This window comes from Acanthopagrus latus, chromosome 13 (genome assembly GCF_904848185.1).
Source record: "Acanthopagrus latus isolate v.2019 chromosome 13, fAcaLat1.1, whole genome shotgun sequence".
Classification (NCBI taxonomy): domain Eukaryota; kingdom Metazoa; phylum Chordata; class Actinopteri; order Spariformes; family Sparidae; genus Acanthopagrus; species Acanthopagrus latus.
This window is the reverse complement of record NC_051051.1, coordinates 11,479,776-11,496,104: the sequence shown is the minus strand read 5'-3', so window position 1 is coordinate 11,496,104 and position 16,329 is coordinate 11,479,776. Positions and strand designations below refer to the sequence as shown.

General features: G+C 41.2%; 2 protein-coding genes across 2 annotated transcripts; both read left to right on the top strand.

The window, feature by feature from the left end:
• The first annotated feature begins 259 nt into the window (after nucleotides 1-259).
• LOC119030661 (UDP-glucuronosyltransferase 2C1-like) lies at nucleotides 260-3,785 on the top strand. The gene is made up of 4 exons (XM_037118419.1): nucleotides 260-550; nucleotides 866-1,164; nucleotides 1,242-1,955; nucleotides 2,719-3,785. The coding sequence occupies exons 1-4, from the start codon at nucleotides 547-549 to the stop codon at nucleotides 3,301-3,303; spliced, it is 1,602 nt and encodes a 533-aa protein (XP_036974314.1). The 5' UTR covers nucleotides 260-546; the 3' UTR covers nucleotides 3,304-3,785.
• A 922-nt stretch (nucleotides 3,786-4,707) lies between these two features.
• Nucleotides 4,708-8,519, top strand: LOC119030705 (UDP-glucuronosyltransferase 2C1-like). The gene is made up of 4 exons (XM_037118494.1): nucleotides 4,708-4,796; nucleotides 4,928-5,226; nucleotides 5,342-6,055; nucleotides 6,459-8,519. The coding sequence occupies exons 1-4, from the start codon at nucleotides 4,793-4,795 to the stop codon at nucleotides 7,035-7,037; spliced, it is 1,596 nt and encodes a 531-aa protein (XP_036974389.1). The 5' UTR covers nucleotides 4,708-4,792; the 3' UTR covers nucleotides 7,038-8,519.
• Nucleotides 8,520-16,329: the final 7,810 nt, after the last annotated feature.

Here is a 16,329-nt window from a genome sequence, read left to right as displayed (position 1 = left end):
ACTTAGATTTTTAATTACATCTACGGGTAATACTTGAGGAATACAGGAATCTTGCTTGTCATACAGTATTTTCCCAGTGAGATATCACTATTTACTTGAGTAAAGGATATTAGCACCTTCTACACCACTGATATGAGGGCCTCCGGGTCAAATGAGTTCAGTTCTGGGACTAACCCACATCTTATGAAAGAGGTCACAGGTTCCTCTGATGCAAGCATTGTTCTTGCGTGAGAGAGAGAAACACATTCACAAACTGCACTGCTTTCCCAGATACTACCAGCAGTTCAACAACATGACTTAATCAGCAGAAGCAAGACAATAAAACTATTGCGACATGCAAAGAAAGACTTAAAGACATGTTTAGTATTTGCAGAGCATCAATGGCAGCACCATAAAGTCGTGTGACACGTGTCACATGTAACTGATTTACCTGTGAAAGGACTCAATCATCATCTGAGCCTGGAGTTTGAACTCAAATATGGAAGGAGAAATTTAGATGGATCGTCAGTCTGCAGTCAGTCACGAGGATTATTTGCACCGCTGAGCATGGGTAAGTAAATTTCAGAAACATTTCAGAAACATTATTACTTAAACATTACTGTGGTTGCTAGTATCATACTGCATTTTCTTATCAGTGTGTAAAATGTTCCTTAAGCTGTAAAAAGGACACAGATGGTCAAATGCACGTTTGCTTTAACAGCAGGAACTGTGTCATTAGAAAGGTTATCACTTGATACAGGTCAATAAACTTGTTAAGCACATTTCACATGCCAATGAATTTCATAACTCATGAGATCTCTCATGTTGTCATCTCTCTCTCTCTCTCTCTCTCTCTCTCTCTCACACACACACACACACATTTTAGGAACTGTGCCATTGCATCGTGTGTGTGGAATATTTGTATTCCTCAGTGCATGTCTGATTTCCTTCACACCGCCTTGTGATGGAGGAAACATCCTGGTGTTCCCAGTGGACGGCAGCCACTGGATCAATATGAAGATCCTGCTGGAAGAGCTTCATGCCAGGGGACACAACATCACCGTGATAAGAGCCTCCACCAGCTGGTACATCCCAGAAAAGTCTCCTCTCTACACATCCCTTACTTTACAAATGGATGTAGGAATAGAAAACTTCTTTGACGTGTACCTGCAGGAGCATATGCGGGTAGGTAATTCTGGACTATGTATCAGGCCACATTTAGGTAATATGGTAATTCACATATGATCTGTGATTTTTTTCAGGCGCAGAGAGAGGGGGCCTCAGCACTTACTTTCTTCAAACTCACCAAGGACTTCCTCTCTATGATTTCTACAGCCCATTCATTGTGGGCTGAAAGCCTGGTTCAATTCTTCGATGATGAACAGAAGATCAAAAGCTTAATGGATTCTCAATATGATCTTGTTCTTACCGACCCCGCCATAGCGCCAGGGGTTGTACTCGCCAAGTATCTCAAACTGCCCACAGTGCTCAATGTGCGCTGGATCACCAGCGGAGATGGACAATTTGCGATAGCTCCCTCACCACTTTCTTACATCCCAGTTCCAGGATCGGGCTTTACAGACAAAATGAATTTCATCCAGAGGGTCAAGAACATGCTGTTCTACAGTATTATACTTTTCCAGCAGAAATTCATGGTGGGCCCAAGCTATGATGCCCTGTGTGAAAAATATATCGAGGGTGGATGTGACATCATATCACTTCTACAGGAAGCAGACATCTGGCTGTTCAGATCAGATTTTGTGTTTGATTTCCCACGGCCCACGATGCCAAACGTCATCTACATAGGAGGGTTCCAGTGCAAACCAGCCCAGCCTCTGCCGGCAGACCTGGAGGACTTCGTTCAGAGTGCCGGGGAGCACGGAGTGATCATCATGACTCTGGGAACTTTGGTTAATGCTTTGCCCAAAGCAGTTGCAGACGAAATTGCTAGCGTCTTTGCGAAGATGCCTCAGAAGGTAACTCATGCTATGTGAAATAGTTTTGCAATGACCATAAATTTTAAAAGGGAATGGTGAAGTCTAAAATCATATTTTTTTGATGCACAGTCGTGCAGATATTCATGCAGGAATTAATCCATCCATGACCAAGATCTGAGTGTATTGAGACAAGCCTTTAAGGGGTTGAGACAAAGTATTTTGTGGGGATGGGGATGGAGGGGTGTAAGAAAAATGACCAAAATGCATCCTGCTTGTCAAACTGCCATCCCTCTCCATCATCCCAATGTCACTAATAGGCAGATGGTTGTCCAGGTCTGGACACAGATGGCATCATATCTGGACCTGGACCTGTGACATTTGATATCGATGGAGTGTTTCTATTGTAAACAGCAGAAAATGCACCAGTAGTGAGACTGAGTAAGAATGTGATCAATCCAGAGATGAGACTGAGATTTTTGAGTCCAGTTTCAAGACTAAGACTGATCTCAACTACAACAGGCAACAACATTAAATTTAGATAAACATAAGCAGTATTAACGTTTAAACAGAAAAATTGATGAAAGACAAATAAACAAATGGTTTCTTTTAATGCAAACATCTACTAAAAATGGGTCTCATAGACCTGTGTTAGACTGACAGCCTGCCCAGGGGAGTCTAATGAGTCTCAATGAGTGGGTATTAACAAATGATTTCTAGAAAAATTAATCATCAATGTTTCCTAACAACTGGTGTACTGCACTACTGTATTATTTCACACTGATTCTTTTAATTTTTACATCAGGTGATATGGAGGCACAAAGGAGAGCGTCCCTCTACTTTGGGCAACAACACCCTGATAGTGGACTGGATGCCACAGAAGGACCTCCTGGGCCACCCACAGACCAAAGTCTTTGTCGCTCACGGTGGGACCAATGGAGTCCAGGAGGCCATTTACCACGGGGTGCCTGTGCTCGGCATACCCTTGTTCTTTGACCAGTATGACAACCTTCTCCGCCTGCAGGATAGAGGAGGTGCGAAGATCATTCAGCTCGGTGACGTGAACGGCCACAGTTTTGAGCAAGGTATCAACGAGGTGCTCCATCAGGACAGCTACAGACAGAACATGCAAAGACTGTCACGCTTGCACAGAGATCAGCCAATGGCACCCATGGATCAGGCCATCTTCTGGGTGGAATATGTGATACGCCATAAAGGGGCTCCTCACCTGCGTACAGAGGCCTATAAGATGGCCTGGTACTCATACTACTGTTTAGATGTACTGCTACTATTACTGACTGTAGTGACTGTGCTGCTGCTCTCTACTTTGGCCATGTTCAGGTTCCTGTGCTGCAGAAGTAGAAGAAAGACCAAAACCAAACAAAACTGAGGTCTAATTTGTTTAGAAATCAGCTGCAGTGAGTTCTATAGAGCATTGTGTTCAGACAAAAACATACATCTTAATGTATCTCATTTGTATCTCTGTTATTTATGAAGTAAAGTGAGAGTCAGTCAATTGATTTAGTCACATTGAATATAAATAGTGTGAAACAATTTAGCCCCCTTTCTACTGAAATGTGCTGGAAAATGTAATTGGACAGTTTAAGATAACACTTTTAAGACATTCACAAATCAACAACATAATTCTGTAATTTCACATCTACTGTAATGAATAAGCATAGAGCAGCGGGCTGACTGCCTGATCCATTTCCACTGTAACAAAATCTTGACCACCTTTAATCTTGATAGTATTAGGTGGAAACATAATGTACAGACAGTCAACACCTGTTATGAATTCTGTGTCTTATTTGCCACAATTTCATGACATTTTTGACTGAAGCATCCATGAATAAAAAATGTATTTAAAAGGAACTGACACTGTCTCTACTCACTCACACAACAGTAGATATTGTGCATGAAAATCTTCCTGACTACAATAACTCACTTGAGAGACACATTCATGGGTCTTGCCGTGTGTAACTTCTACAGTCATTTCACAGATATCTTGGATGTCCACAATACATACTACCAGCTGAAACAACTTGTGGTCGTCAAGCAAAACCAGTCTCCAGTGTAACAAAGTCTTGACCTTTAATCTTGATGGTGTTGTGTGGAAAGTCAGACGTGACAAAACTAATAAAGTTAAGATCACTATTATATTCTGAATTCTGTGACGTTTTTGCAATCATTTCTTTAAATATTTCATCAAAGCAGATTTAAATTGCATTTTGTTCATATTCAAATTTCTCTCACTCTTATTGAACTACGGCGAAGAGGGTAAACTTGACTAAGAATAATTAAAAACTAATCATTAGCTGTAACCCAATAGGAGATGATAATGACTTCAGCTCCACCTCACCCAATCAGCTTCAGTGGTGATAAAGTAATTATATAATATACAGTTTGAGACTCACAGGGAGGATTTGTATTTTGTGCAATACCAGCCAACTTCACTGAGTTTAGTTCTGACACCTGCAACCTGAGTTCGGCTGGCTGTTATTTTTGATATCAGTTGTTGTCAACCAGCCTCCCGGTCAAAAACCTCATGAACATGATCTTCTGAAAGAGGTCACAGGTTCTTCTGGTACAAGCCTTGATGAGAGAAACACATTCAAATAACTGCACTGCACTCCCAGATACTACCGGCAGTTTAATAGGAACACAAAATAAATGAATACAATTGTCATGACAAAGCAGAGATAGTTTATTATTAGCCAAACATTCATGGAAGTGTCATGGTCTCCAGTGAACCATATCTCATGTAACTCATTTACCAGTAGAGGAGCAGATCATCTCTGAACCTAGAGTTTGAACTCAAATATCTTTTAGATGGACTCTCAGTTTTCCTGCAGCAGGGATTACGATTGCAACTCCTGAGCATGAGTAAGTCATTTTCAGAGCATCGCGATTTTGTATCTGGCTTTATTCTACATTTCTTATCAGTGATGGAAATTTTCTCAGCACATTTCATCTCTCATGAGATATCTTGTCATCATCTCTCTCTGACATTTTAGGCACCATGCCACTGCATCGTGCTTCTGGAATATTTGTATTCCTCAGTGGATGTCTGATTTCCTTCACACTGCCTTGTGATGGAGGAAACATTCTGGTGTTCCCAGTGGACGGCAGCCACTGGATCAATATGAAGATCTTGCTGGAAGAGCTTCATGCCAGGGGACACAACATCACCGTGATAAGGTCCTCCACCAGCTGGTACATCCCAGAAAAGTCTCCTCTCTACACATCCCTTACTCTAGAAATTGAAGAAGGTTTAGAGGACTTCTTTGAAGTGTACATACAGGAGCACATGAGGGTAGGTCATTTTGCATCATGTATCAAGTCACTTTTGATTCATTTTGGTCATTCATATATGATCTGTGATTTGTGATATCACTTTTTCACCACATTTTTTCTAACCATTTTTTCAGGCGCAGAGAGAGGGGGCCTCTGCACTTACTTTCTTCAAACTCACCAAGGACTTCCTCTCTATGATTTCCAGAGGCCATTCAATATTGGCTGAAAGCCTGGTTCAAATCTTCAATGATGAACAGACAATCAAAAGCTTAATAGATTCCCAATATGATCTTGTTCTTACCGACCCGGCTGTGGCAGCCGGGGTTATACTCGCCAAGTACCTCAAACTGCCCACAGTGCTCAATGTGCGCTGGATCACCAGCGGAGATGGCCACTTCGCGATAGCTCCCTCACCACTGTCTTACATCCCAGTTCCAGGATCGGGCTTTACAGACAAAATGAATTTCATCCAGAGGGTCAAGAACATGCTGTTCTACAGTATCATAGTGCTCCAGCAGAAATTCATGGTGGGCCCAAGCTATGATGGCATCTGTGAAAAATATATCGAGGGTGGTTGTGACATCATATCACTTCTACAGGAAGCAGATATTTGGCTGTTCAGATCAGATTTTGTGTTTGATTTCCCACGGCCCACGATGCCAAACATCATCTACATAGGAGGGTTCCAGTGCAAACCAGCCCAGCCTCTGCCGGCAGACCTGGAGGACTTTGTTCAGAGTGCTGGGGAGCACGGAGTGATCATCATGACTCTGGGAACTTTGGTTAATGCTTTGCCCAAAGAAGTTGCTGATGAAATTGCCAGCGTCTTTGCCAAGATGCCTCAGAAGGTAACTTAGTGATATAGTTTTGTAATAACATTAAATGTTACAATGACTAAATAGTGCAGCTTGCTATGCTACTTCAAATCTTAAAGGTCCAATTTGTAAGAAAAGTCGACAATCTCAAAGCAATAGGTTTTCAAAGAGTTGGGGAACCCAAAGCATCATTATTTGATAAGTTACCCAGTGAGGCTTATGAGTCAAAATAAGCGTGTATTGATTAATGAGGAATTAAACATTAACATTAACTGGTGGTAAACAAGTGGTGGACAGCACAATCTTGGCTACTTACCTTATCTCATTTTACAATTGTGTGATAAGTAGAGACAGGCTGCAGCAATGGCAGCATCATATTTTCTCCTGCTGTACAGGTATCAGTAAATTCATAATGATTCTTTTGATTTTTGAATAGGTGATTTGGAAACACAAAGGAGAGCGTCCCACTACTTTGGGCAACAACACCCTGATAGTGGACTGGATGCCACAGAAGGACCTCCTGGGCCACCCACAGACCAAAGTCTTTATTGCTCACGGCGGGACCAATGGAGTCCAGGAGGCCATCTACTACGGGGTGCCTGTGCTTGGAATACCCTTGTTCTTTGACCAGTATGACAACCTTCTCCGCCTGCAGGATAGAGGAGGTGCGAAGATCATTCAGCTCGGTGACGTGAACGGCCACAGTTTTGAGCAAGGTATCAACGAGGTGCTCCATCAGGACAGCTACAGACAGAACATGCAAAGACTGTCACGCTTGCACAGAGATCAGCCAATGGCACCCATGGATCAGGCCATCTACTGGGTGGAATATGTGATGTGCCATAAAGGGGCTCCTCACCTGCGTACAGAGGCCTATAAGATGGCCTGGTACTCGTACTACTGTTTAGATGTACTGCTACTATTACTGACTGCAGCGATTGTGCTGCTGCTCTCCACTTTGGCCATGTTCAGGTTCCTGTGCTGCAGAAGTAGAAGAAAGACCAAAACCAAATAAAACTGAGGCCAAATTCATTTAGACGCAAGCTACATTAAGTTCTGTAAAGCACCATATTGAGACAAAAACATAGATCTTAATGTGTGTCATTTGGTATCCCAATCTTCTGTAAAAGTAATATAGCCCCTTTTCGGTTTAGGTGGCATACATATTTGGACAATTTTAAGAATATGAAGGCATTTGATATTAAAAAGTCCAACAAAAAAGGGGTGGCCAGTGTTTTATACTTAGCTGAGTTCTGTACTTTCATTAGCCCTAATGTTTCCAACAATGTTTAAACCCAGAGAAAGGGACAAGTTTACAAGTTTACAAGGTAACACAGGTTTTTAATTTGGTCACCTTTTGGTACTTCCGTGATGGGGAAATCGGCAAACAAGACTATTTCCCTCCATTTCATTTCATTTTGGTTAAAACAAACATATACATATCCAAATCTCAAAGAAATTACCTTTGTTTGCTATCACTCCTGCAAATGTGGATATCATAGACATAAGTGCTTATAACAATGACTCACAATACACTGAACACTTGACTCCTGCTATCTATAACTTTATCTCTATTTCAAAGATGTCTTGGCCTCACATGTTCACTTTACAGCAGAGGCTTTTGACCAAATCTTAGGGTTTTTGTAAAGTAATGCCAACCAAATGCCACCAGAGGAGAAATCATAATGATTTTCTAATATCAAGATACTAAAAACCCTTAGGGAAACAGATGTAGCAGGTATAAGTAATAATTAGTTATTGTACATACTACATGTACAATATTGCAGTGTTTTCCTTGTGAGGCTCGTGTTAAGTGGCTGTAAGAGAAACAGCAAAGCCAATCCCAACATAAAGAACACATGTCTGTAATGTTACCAGGGTGCCGCGGGCAACTCTTTATGGAAAATTTAAAGATTGATCATGCCCTGCTTTTTATTCTTTGTATATAGATCAATCCATGTAAATGACATCATCTTCTAAACTAAAATCAGTGCCAGTGAGAAGACAAACCTTAAAATGACAACGGAAAATCCTACGATTTTAGATAATAGATCACATTAAAACCATTTCCTTTTCCTGAACAGTCAAGAAACAGATTTATGAAACAATCTGTGGCTAGAAAGGAAGACTCTCTCTTTGATGAAGCATCAACCCATATGGTTTTGATTTTACAAGATGAGTAAGGTTTTCTTAAATCCATCGACGAGCTAAATTACATTTCACTTGCTTGCACCGCTTGAGACTTCTCAGCTTGCTGATGAGGAAAAGCAAATCTGCAACAGCATCCCGAGGTACGGAGGGAGCGAGGTGATTTATGGGGCCCGGGACAAATTAAGTTTAACATGTGAAGCAAAAGAAGGACAGTGAACGCAGCAGGAGAGAGAAGAATTATGTGTGTTGGTGTAATTGCATGTGTGTACAGTTATCCATGATTCTAAAAGTGTTATTGATGATTGTTTTTTTTCTTCTTCTTACAAATAAAATGTGTTTTTGCTTTGATTATTGCCTTTAATGAGGGTCGTTCAATGTTTTGCTCACTGCAGTTCCTCTGTAGAGACTTTGGGCTGTGCTGTAGATGGTAGGACAAAACACACACACATGCACACATATTATTTTGATAGAGTGACAGCTGTGCACACTGAGGACATAGACACCGGAGATGTGTAATAAGATGCATAAGTAGTTTTAAGAGCTTTTGTGGACTTTTTAAAATAATTTACCTTCCTCTGTAACTCATCACATCTCCACTTCTCTCTGACCCTGACGAGTGTTTGGTACTCAGTAAAGTTTTTTGCGGCGTATCGCTGTTATGGTAAATTTGAAGTGGCCACGGTGCTTCGAATAAGGGGTGAATGAGTTACAATTGAAGCTGAACGGGGAAATATAAAATGGAAGAACTGATGCGATCCTTTATTGGTGTAAATCACATTTTAACGACGTGGTGAAACAAGCCGAAGCATTAAATGTAAATCAATCTGTTTTATTCAAACAAGCACAAATCTAATTTGAACAGGTCCAACAACAAGTAGACATTAGGCTTATTTTGTCTCAATGCTGATATGCAGTTTTCAAGTGCCTTTAGTGTACTGTGGAAACTTTCCAGTTTACCCTTTTCAAGTCAGGTACAGCCCCTTCCAAACTCTGTTTTATTGCAAAACTGTGTCCTGGCAGGTGAGCTGCACTGTCTTCATAACCTCAGAATAATAAACTCCTACAGTCAAGGACAAAAGCTTGAGGTCGACATTTACTGCAACCCTATTTCCTGTGTGAAAGTCCAAGTAGTTCTTTATACGCGGTGTTCACCACATAATTTTCGCCCCGAGGGATTGCCCTGACTAGTCCAGACACGGGGTCAGACACCTTAACATCTGCTGCAGGAAAAGCCAACAAGCGTACATAAAGCACGTGCTGTGCAGGTCTCTGTCCCATCTCTGATATCAGCAACTGTAACAGAGAGCACACGGCCTTCCTCCCTTTGTTTCTGATCCCTCCCAAGATCTGTTTCCAACGTTCCCGTCCTCACACTCTGATTTTGCGCGCCCTGTTTCCTTGGAAAATCCTTCCTGTGATCATTGTTGGTGCAGGATGATGTCAGCGTGCATGTTCTGTGTTAGACACTCGTCAAGGCTGGGCTGAGGGAAACTTTGAGTGTCAGTGTACCTTCACCAATGAGTAGAATCTACACAGTAAAGGAGAAATCCCTTATAATGAAAGGGTGAGAAAAACTATGCCATGAAAGGTGCAGAGAGGTCTGACTTTTATTTTGAGGAAGCATACATCACCTTTGGAAATGTACTGGCTGCTTACACCTGATTTTTTTTTTTTTTTTTTTTGGATATGAAAAGAAGAATTACAGCAGATGTTTGACCAAACAAAACGGTCTTCATTCGCTTGGATTCTGGTCTGCATCAAACCTCAGATTTTGGTGTCAGATATCAAGTGAAAAACACTTGGGCCTAGACTGACACATTTATTTATTGAACCTGCCCTAATGAGCTGTTCCTGAAAATCATTTTCAATGTTAAGGGCCCAAATTATTTGACTTGGCAGCGTGCGCTACTACAAATCTTAGAGATCGCTTCGAAGAAAATAAGAAAAACTCAAATGTTCTTAAACCAGCAGACGCTACACAAACACTAGGCTTTATTGCTGAAATATGGCAAATCAAGCTTGTGTTTTTGTGTCTTTCCTCAAGCAACAAGCGTGGAGCAAGCATTTCTCTCGAGGGGCATGTGCAAGGCGTGACATCATTCTCTCCACAGACACACAGATCACATTAATTGCCCTCCCTATGGAGGAACTACTGGCCAGAAGCTCAAATTCCCTCAATCTGCACAGCAAATCCTGCTATGCTTTGGCTGGCCGTTTGCACGTGTTGCTGTCTGTTGAGTCTTGGAAATTGCAGTCATCCTGCAGCAATGTAAAAGTCTTCCAGACGGACCACATTAGCCAAGATCTGCTGGATCATATGGCTGAAAAACATGGTGGCACCCGCGGTGTTTGTGGCTTTTTCCGAATCTACTTGTGGCCTCATCTTTCTTGTCTTCAAAGGATTACAGCCATATGTTTGTGAAATATTGCGCCGAAGATACTTGTTGATATTAAAGGAGACATGTTGTGCTCATTTTTAGGTTTATAATTTTATTTTGGGTTAGTACTAGAATAGCTTTACATGCTGTAATGCTCAAAACCACATTGGTTTTCTCATACAGTCCAGTCCGGCAGCACTGTATTCCCCCTCTGTATCCCTCCCCCCCCCGCCCCCACAATTACACAGTCTCCTCTGATTGGTCAGCTTGCACATGCCTGAGCCAGCACGACCAACAACAACAACAACAGAGCATCTGTGCGAAACCAATACTTACATGTCAAACCATTTTGACCTTTTAAGCTATCCAGATCTTTTACATGTACAAGTACATATATAAAACACTGAAGGAAAGGAGAAACTGAGAAAACATACCAGGTCTCCTTTAGGACAGTGATTAAGGGTCTAAAATATAAATAACATACAGCATGTGGAATGAATACCTCAGCAAAAACAAATACCAAGAAAGCGTTCAGCATGGGTAACACCTGCACAACTTTCTTTATACACTATCCGCTATAGTCCACTAAATCCAAACACACTGGAAGTGGCAATGTCTTCTCTGTCACAGTACATTGATCATGAAGTGAATCCTGGATGGCACTTACATCTCGTCCCTGCAGAGAATATCATCAGCCTCCATAAATTTCAGATCCACTGCTGTGGTCAGCTGGTTTTAATTTAGAGTTGGAGGGCAGACAACAGAGCTGTCTGGCACTGAGAATGGGGGGGAAGAGAGGGGTAGGCCTTTGGGTCGAGCCCTGGGAGGGAATACAGTGCAGATTCAGTTGAGTTACATTTGTCCCAACTGCGTTTTCAGCGAGGGAAGTATAGGTGCAGTACTGGCATCACTCAGTGTGTATGTATCAAGCACGCAATTTTAGACACATTTAAACAAGAGTTGCAAGAAGAACAACAACCTGACAAGAGTGAAACAGACAAACACATGTAACCAGAGCACAAGAGGGAAGGTAGATGAAAAGAAAGAGTAGTTCTGAGTTTACCTGAAAGAGGTTCCAGCAAGAATTCATTTCCAATGTCGCGGCTGAACAGCTGATTTTGACAAAGTAGATGAGGCAACATCCTTAACAAGCCAGAGCCAGACTTCTCTGTTACAGGATCTTATTATTTAACAAAAGGGTTCCAAAGGACTCATTTCCTTAATGTTGTCGGAGACCTAGAATAACAACCTCAGCGTGTCAGTGGCAAAAACAAGCATGTTTAGTGGATGCAACGTTGATGGTTGCAGTTGCCCCCAAGGATTACATTGCAGCCACTGCGGCAGTGTTGCCGCTGCCAGCTGAGGCTACCTTACAATTCTAAATCCGTCGGTAAGTATGAATCATTTACACAACAAGACATGTAAACTTAGAGTCCCGGGTTTTAAAAAAAAAACAAAACAAAACAAAAAAAAAACAGAATTTCCCTTTAATTCAGCACATGTGTCAATTTTCTCAAATCAAGTCTTAAAAAAAAGGTTTTATTGGGTGGTGGATTGTTAAAAAACAAAACAAAACGACACACAAACGCTACAGAGGAAGACAAATTGCACCACATAGACCAGCAAATATTGGTCTCATTTTCCAACAAACCTGGGCCACATTATGCTGGAAAGTTCATGTTTATTTGTTAAATTATAAGGGGTTTTCTGGCAGGCTGACAGGTATATGATTATTACAACCAATTCACACAACATTTGAGAGCTGATTTCTATTCCTTTTACGTTCAGCTCTTGTACTCTCACTATAAATCTGTGGAGGGGCTGTGACTTCATACTTGGCCAGCTATAGTTTTTGGAACATGATGGCAAGTTCTAAATCATATCCATGATTCTGGATCGAATTGGCTTGGTGAGATTCATCCAACAGTTTTATTTTTTTTCACTTGCTTGTGACTGAGAGAAACAATGGGACCATAGTTAACCGAGTTTGTGTGTGCGGAGCGGTTTGGAGGGTATTAGCTTCAACACTTTGGCTCCTTGAAGTGAGTACAGGAACACTGTGTGATTTTGGTATTAACTGATGGTTGGAATGACAAATCTATTGTGTACTCAATATTCATCTTGTGTATGACATAAAATAATTCAATATTTTTTTCTGATGTTTAGCAGATGCTTTTGTCCAAAGTGACTTACAGTAACTCATTCATGCAGTGATGGTGGTGGCTGCCATGCAAGGTAACATCCAGCACATCAGGAGCAGTTTGAGGTTGCCAAAGGACACTTTGAAGTTGTTGTGTCATGTTATCAACACTAATATGAACTCACCTCCTTCATGTATTAGCATCGTAGGGAGATTTGACTTTTATTGGCTGCGCTGCCTAGAACCGGAAGGGACTTGACCAAGGTGGTAAAACAGCCACGGAAAGCCATTTTAATTTTAGAATTTTAAAGATTTAAAGAAATAAGATAAAATTAAAACCGCAAGCAGCGACGATCGGGCCCTCGCCACCCATGTGCATTGGGCTGTGACGCTGTTGGAGGAAGTGCACACATTTCCTGGACGTGGTCTGAATGGGTGAGATGACATTTCGTTTGATTATGAAGAACTAGAAAAGAGCCACAAAGTCACACACACAGCCACTAATCATAAGGGAATGTAGAGCAAGTCAATGATATTTAAGAGTCAGCTGTAAGGATATGTGTTATCTTGCAACTCATTGCATTTAGCATGATTAAGTATTATATGTTGACAAGATTTGTGTCTTTAAATATTTAGGAAACATAATTACTGTTTAGTATGTCTATCTGCAATGGTTTCACAAGTGCCACATGTACTGTTGTGTTAAAAGGCCTTTATCTGGTGTGGTAACATGATTCTTTTCATGGTAGTGGGTGATTAGGAAAGAATGCAGAAGATGAGAAATCACAGAAATACAGAGCCGCTCCAGCCCAGACACTCAGCTTTGTACTGCAGTGAATGGGGTCCAGAAAAAAAGCTAAATAAACCACCTAAAACAAGGCCCACCTTAAAAAATCTATAACAGTTCAAGTGTACGTTGTAAAGGGAAAATTCACACCGCTTTACATCGCCGACCGACCAGCCTTCCTTTTGGCACTACATTTTCTCAACCGTAGAACCTCCTTATCCCTACGCAGTTGCGCTAATGCGGAGGGACACTGAGAGTTAAGTTTTGTTTTAATTGAAAGTACAGCAACTGGGCCGAAAAAATGGTATGTGGAAGTGGCTTATGTCACGAGATTCAGCACAATTCATTGAACACGTGGATATAAGGTTTTTGAATGTGCGGCAAAGTATATGTGAGTTATAAGCACTTTCCTTGATTATAGCGACACCTAGTGGTGGAAATTGAGGACAGCAACTGGTTATGAATTTTTCGGCATGTGTGACGTATATGTTCCAAGTTTGGTGAGTTTTGAGGTATGTTCAAGCAGTAAAAAATGCGATCATTTGGGACGAAAAATGGTCACTACAAAAACAATAGTGACCTTGCAGGTCGAGACCTGCTCGGGCCCTAAAAAGAGTTTTGAAGTTAAGGCAGATTTTGTTACCCGTAGAAAGAGCCAGGCATTTTCAGGCTTTTCCTCTTTTGTAATAAGCTAAGCTAATGGAGGTTGAGTGTAACCCTGTATTTGATAATTTAACAGACTGTAACAGACAGAGGACAGAAGTATGGCATCAATGTTCTCATCGATATAACTCTCTGCCAGTACATTTCTCAAATTATTTCTACAACTACTCCCAACTGAATACCTTCAATGGCTTGGATAACGCAATACAAATGTGATCTTGGATCAGTGCTATATTGAATCTAGCAACATGGCAGATTGTTTCTGGATCAAATGATCGATCCAGCAATGCAGATGAGTTGTGTTTTAAAGAAACTCGAACATTCTGCTGTTTTATTTATGGCGTAAGGTTTTAATGAATCTCAGTTATGGTTTATTTGATAATTCATTTTATTTTTTCATAATTTTTCATTCTTTGGTGAGAAATATTACATTGATCAGTTTTCTTGCAGCTGTACCACATTATCATCCGCATACGGCCTCACACGACAATGTGAACGTATAACAAAATACGTATCAAGGAAGATGAAATTAGCTGCTGCTACCAACTGACTCAAGAGTAGTATATCTTAGATACTGATTTGTTTTTTTATTAATGTCACAACTGTCACGTTGGCTAGCAAAATAGGGCAGTCAAAAAGTGCAAATACGAGCCAATGAAATCTTGCAAATGTTACCAACTGATGCTAATGTGATTTGCAATTTACTTTTGACGAAGAAGAGGAAAAAAATCCAGACATTCGTCAGAAGACTCTGTAGTGGATTTGACTGATGATTATCTGATCATGTTGGGTCACGCTCATGATCTCATCATAATATGATCCAAGGTTGGGTCTAAAATAAATGAGGCACAGTAATATCCTTTCACGGCTTCCAAATTGTTGGATGCGTGCCTCTGGTGTGTGTCACTCAAATTTTCAGAAACCACGTCGGAGACATGACATGACCTCTCACTTTTCGTTTTGGCGTCCAAGTTAACAGGAGTCTTACCTATTTATACAACGACAGGCACAGTTTTCAGCAAAATCCGACGAAAATTAGACGGTCATATGGACATAAGAACACATGCAACAAGCGAGGGGCTGCTTCTTTCCTCTCTTTCTTTCTCTTTCTCGTCATCCCCTTGTTCCCCCTCCAGCTCCCTCACGTCATCATGTTGATCGATAATTATCAAAGGCAAACTCCATGTAAACAGATACGGCAGGCAGAAGCCGCGCTACAGCAGCAACGCAGCTGCCACACAGCACACAGGCATCCAGTGTGTCCAGCCTGTTATGGTCGTGAGATGAACATTCAATGTTCAAGTGACAGCTGTGGTGAACATCACTGCAGTCAGAATGCCAATTTGCACGCTACCTCAAACTCGCAGCTTCTGTGGTATTATGTTGCACGAAAAAACAGCGCATTTTCGAGGGGCCTTTTATTGTGACCAGTTCAAAGCGCACCTGTGCACTAATCATGCTGTTCAATCAGCATCTTGATATGCCACACCTGTCAGGGGAACAAAAGAGCAGCCACTGACTTGGACTTTAACAGATTTCTGCTCACAATTTTAGAGGAATAATTCTTTTACTTGCATCTAAATTAGACTAAACTAGATTTTTCTTGAGTGTAATTTCCAGGGGTGCACGCTCCATCATGTCTGTGTGAGCTCGCCTTACCTAACCTTTGTTGCATGAACACAGATCAGAAGCTAACATATGATCTTTTCCTCACCTTGTTATCTCCGCTCTGTGACGTACAGCCTGCACTCCTTGTCCAAACTTGAACTCCCTTCTGCTGCTGTCATCTCCCCAGTGCTGCAGCTGCCCTGGATGCTGGACGAGCTGCCATGGATCATTTTAAAGACGTTGCAACAGAGCAGCGCACAGAATTATTATTTCATAATTTCTAGCTCATGGTCCCATGTTCACTTTCTTCTCGGAAGGAAAATATGATACACTGCAGGAAAATATGATTCCAAAAGAAGCACACTTGTGTAATATTACTTGTACATGTGCTACAGAGAAAAAAAGTGCATCGTGTAACTGTTATATAATACCTCTAATTTTGCATGCATGTTTTTGTTTATGGTGTTTTATATTCTGATCATGCAGACAGCCCTTGATCAGGAGACACAAAAGGCAACTGGACAGCTTTTAAGGAAATCCCTACCACAGATTGAGTTAATAAGATTCATATGGCAGATGA

Excerpts from the sequence above, each read along its gene's own strand:
- LOC119030661 (XM_037118419.1), top strand. Across the intron at positions 1,165-1,241 it reads ACCTGCAGGAGCATATGCGG|GCGCAGAGAGAGGGGGCCTC; the intron begins GTAGGTAATTCT and ends GATTTTTTTCAG. Across the intron at positions 1,956-2,718 it reads TTGCGAAGATGCCTCAGAAG|GTGATATGGAGGCACAAAGG; the intron begins GTAACTCATGCT and ends TTTTTACATCAG.
- LOC119030705 (XM_037118494.1), top strand. Across the intron at positions 5,227-5,341 it reads ACATACAGGAGCACATGAGG|GCGCAGAGAGAGGGGGCCTC; the intron begins GTAGGTCATTTT and ends CCATTTTTTCAG. Across the intron at positions 6,056-6,458 it reads TTGCCAAGATGCCTCAGAAG|GTGATTTGGAAACACAAAGG; the intron begins GTAACTTAGTGA and ends ATTTTTGAATAG.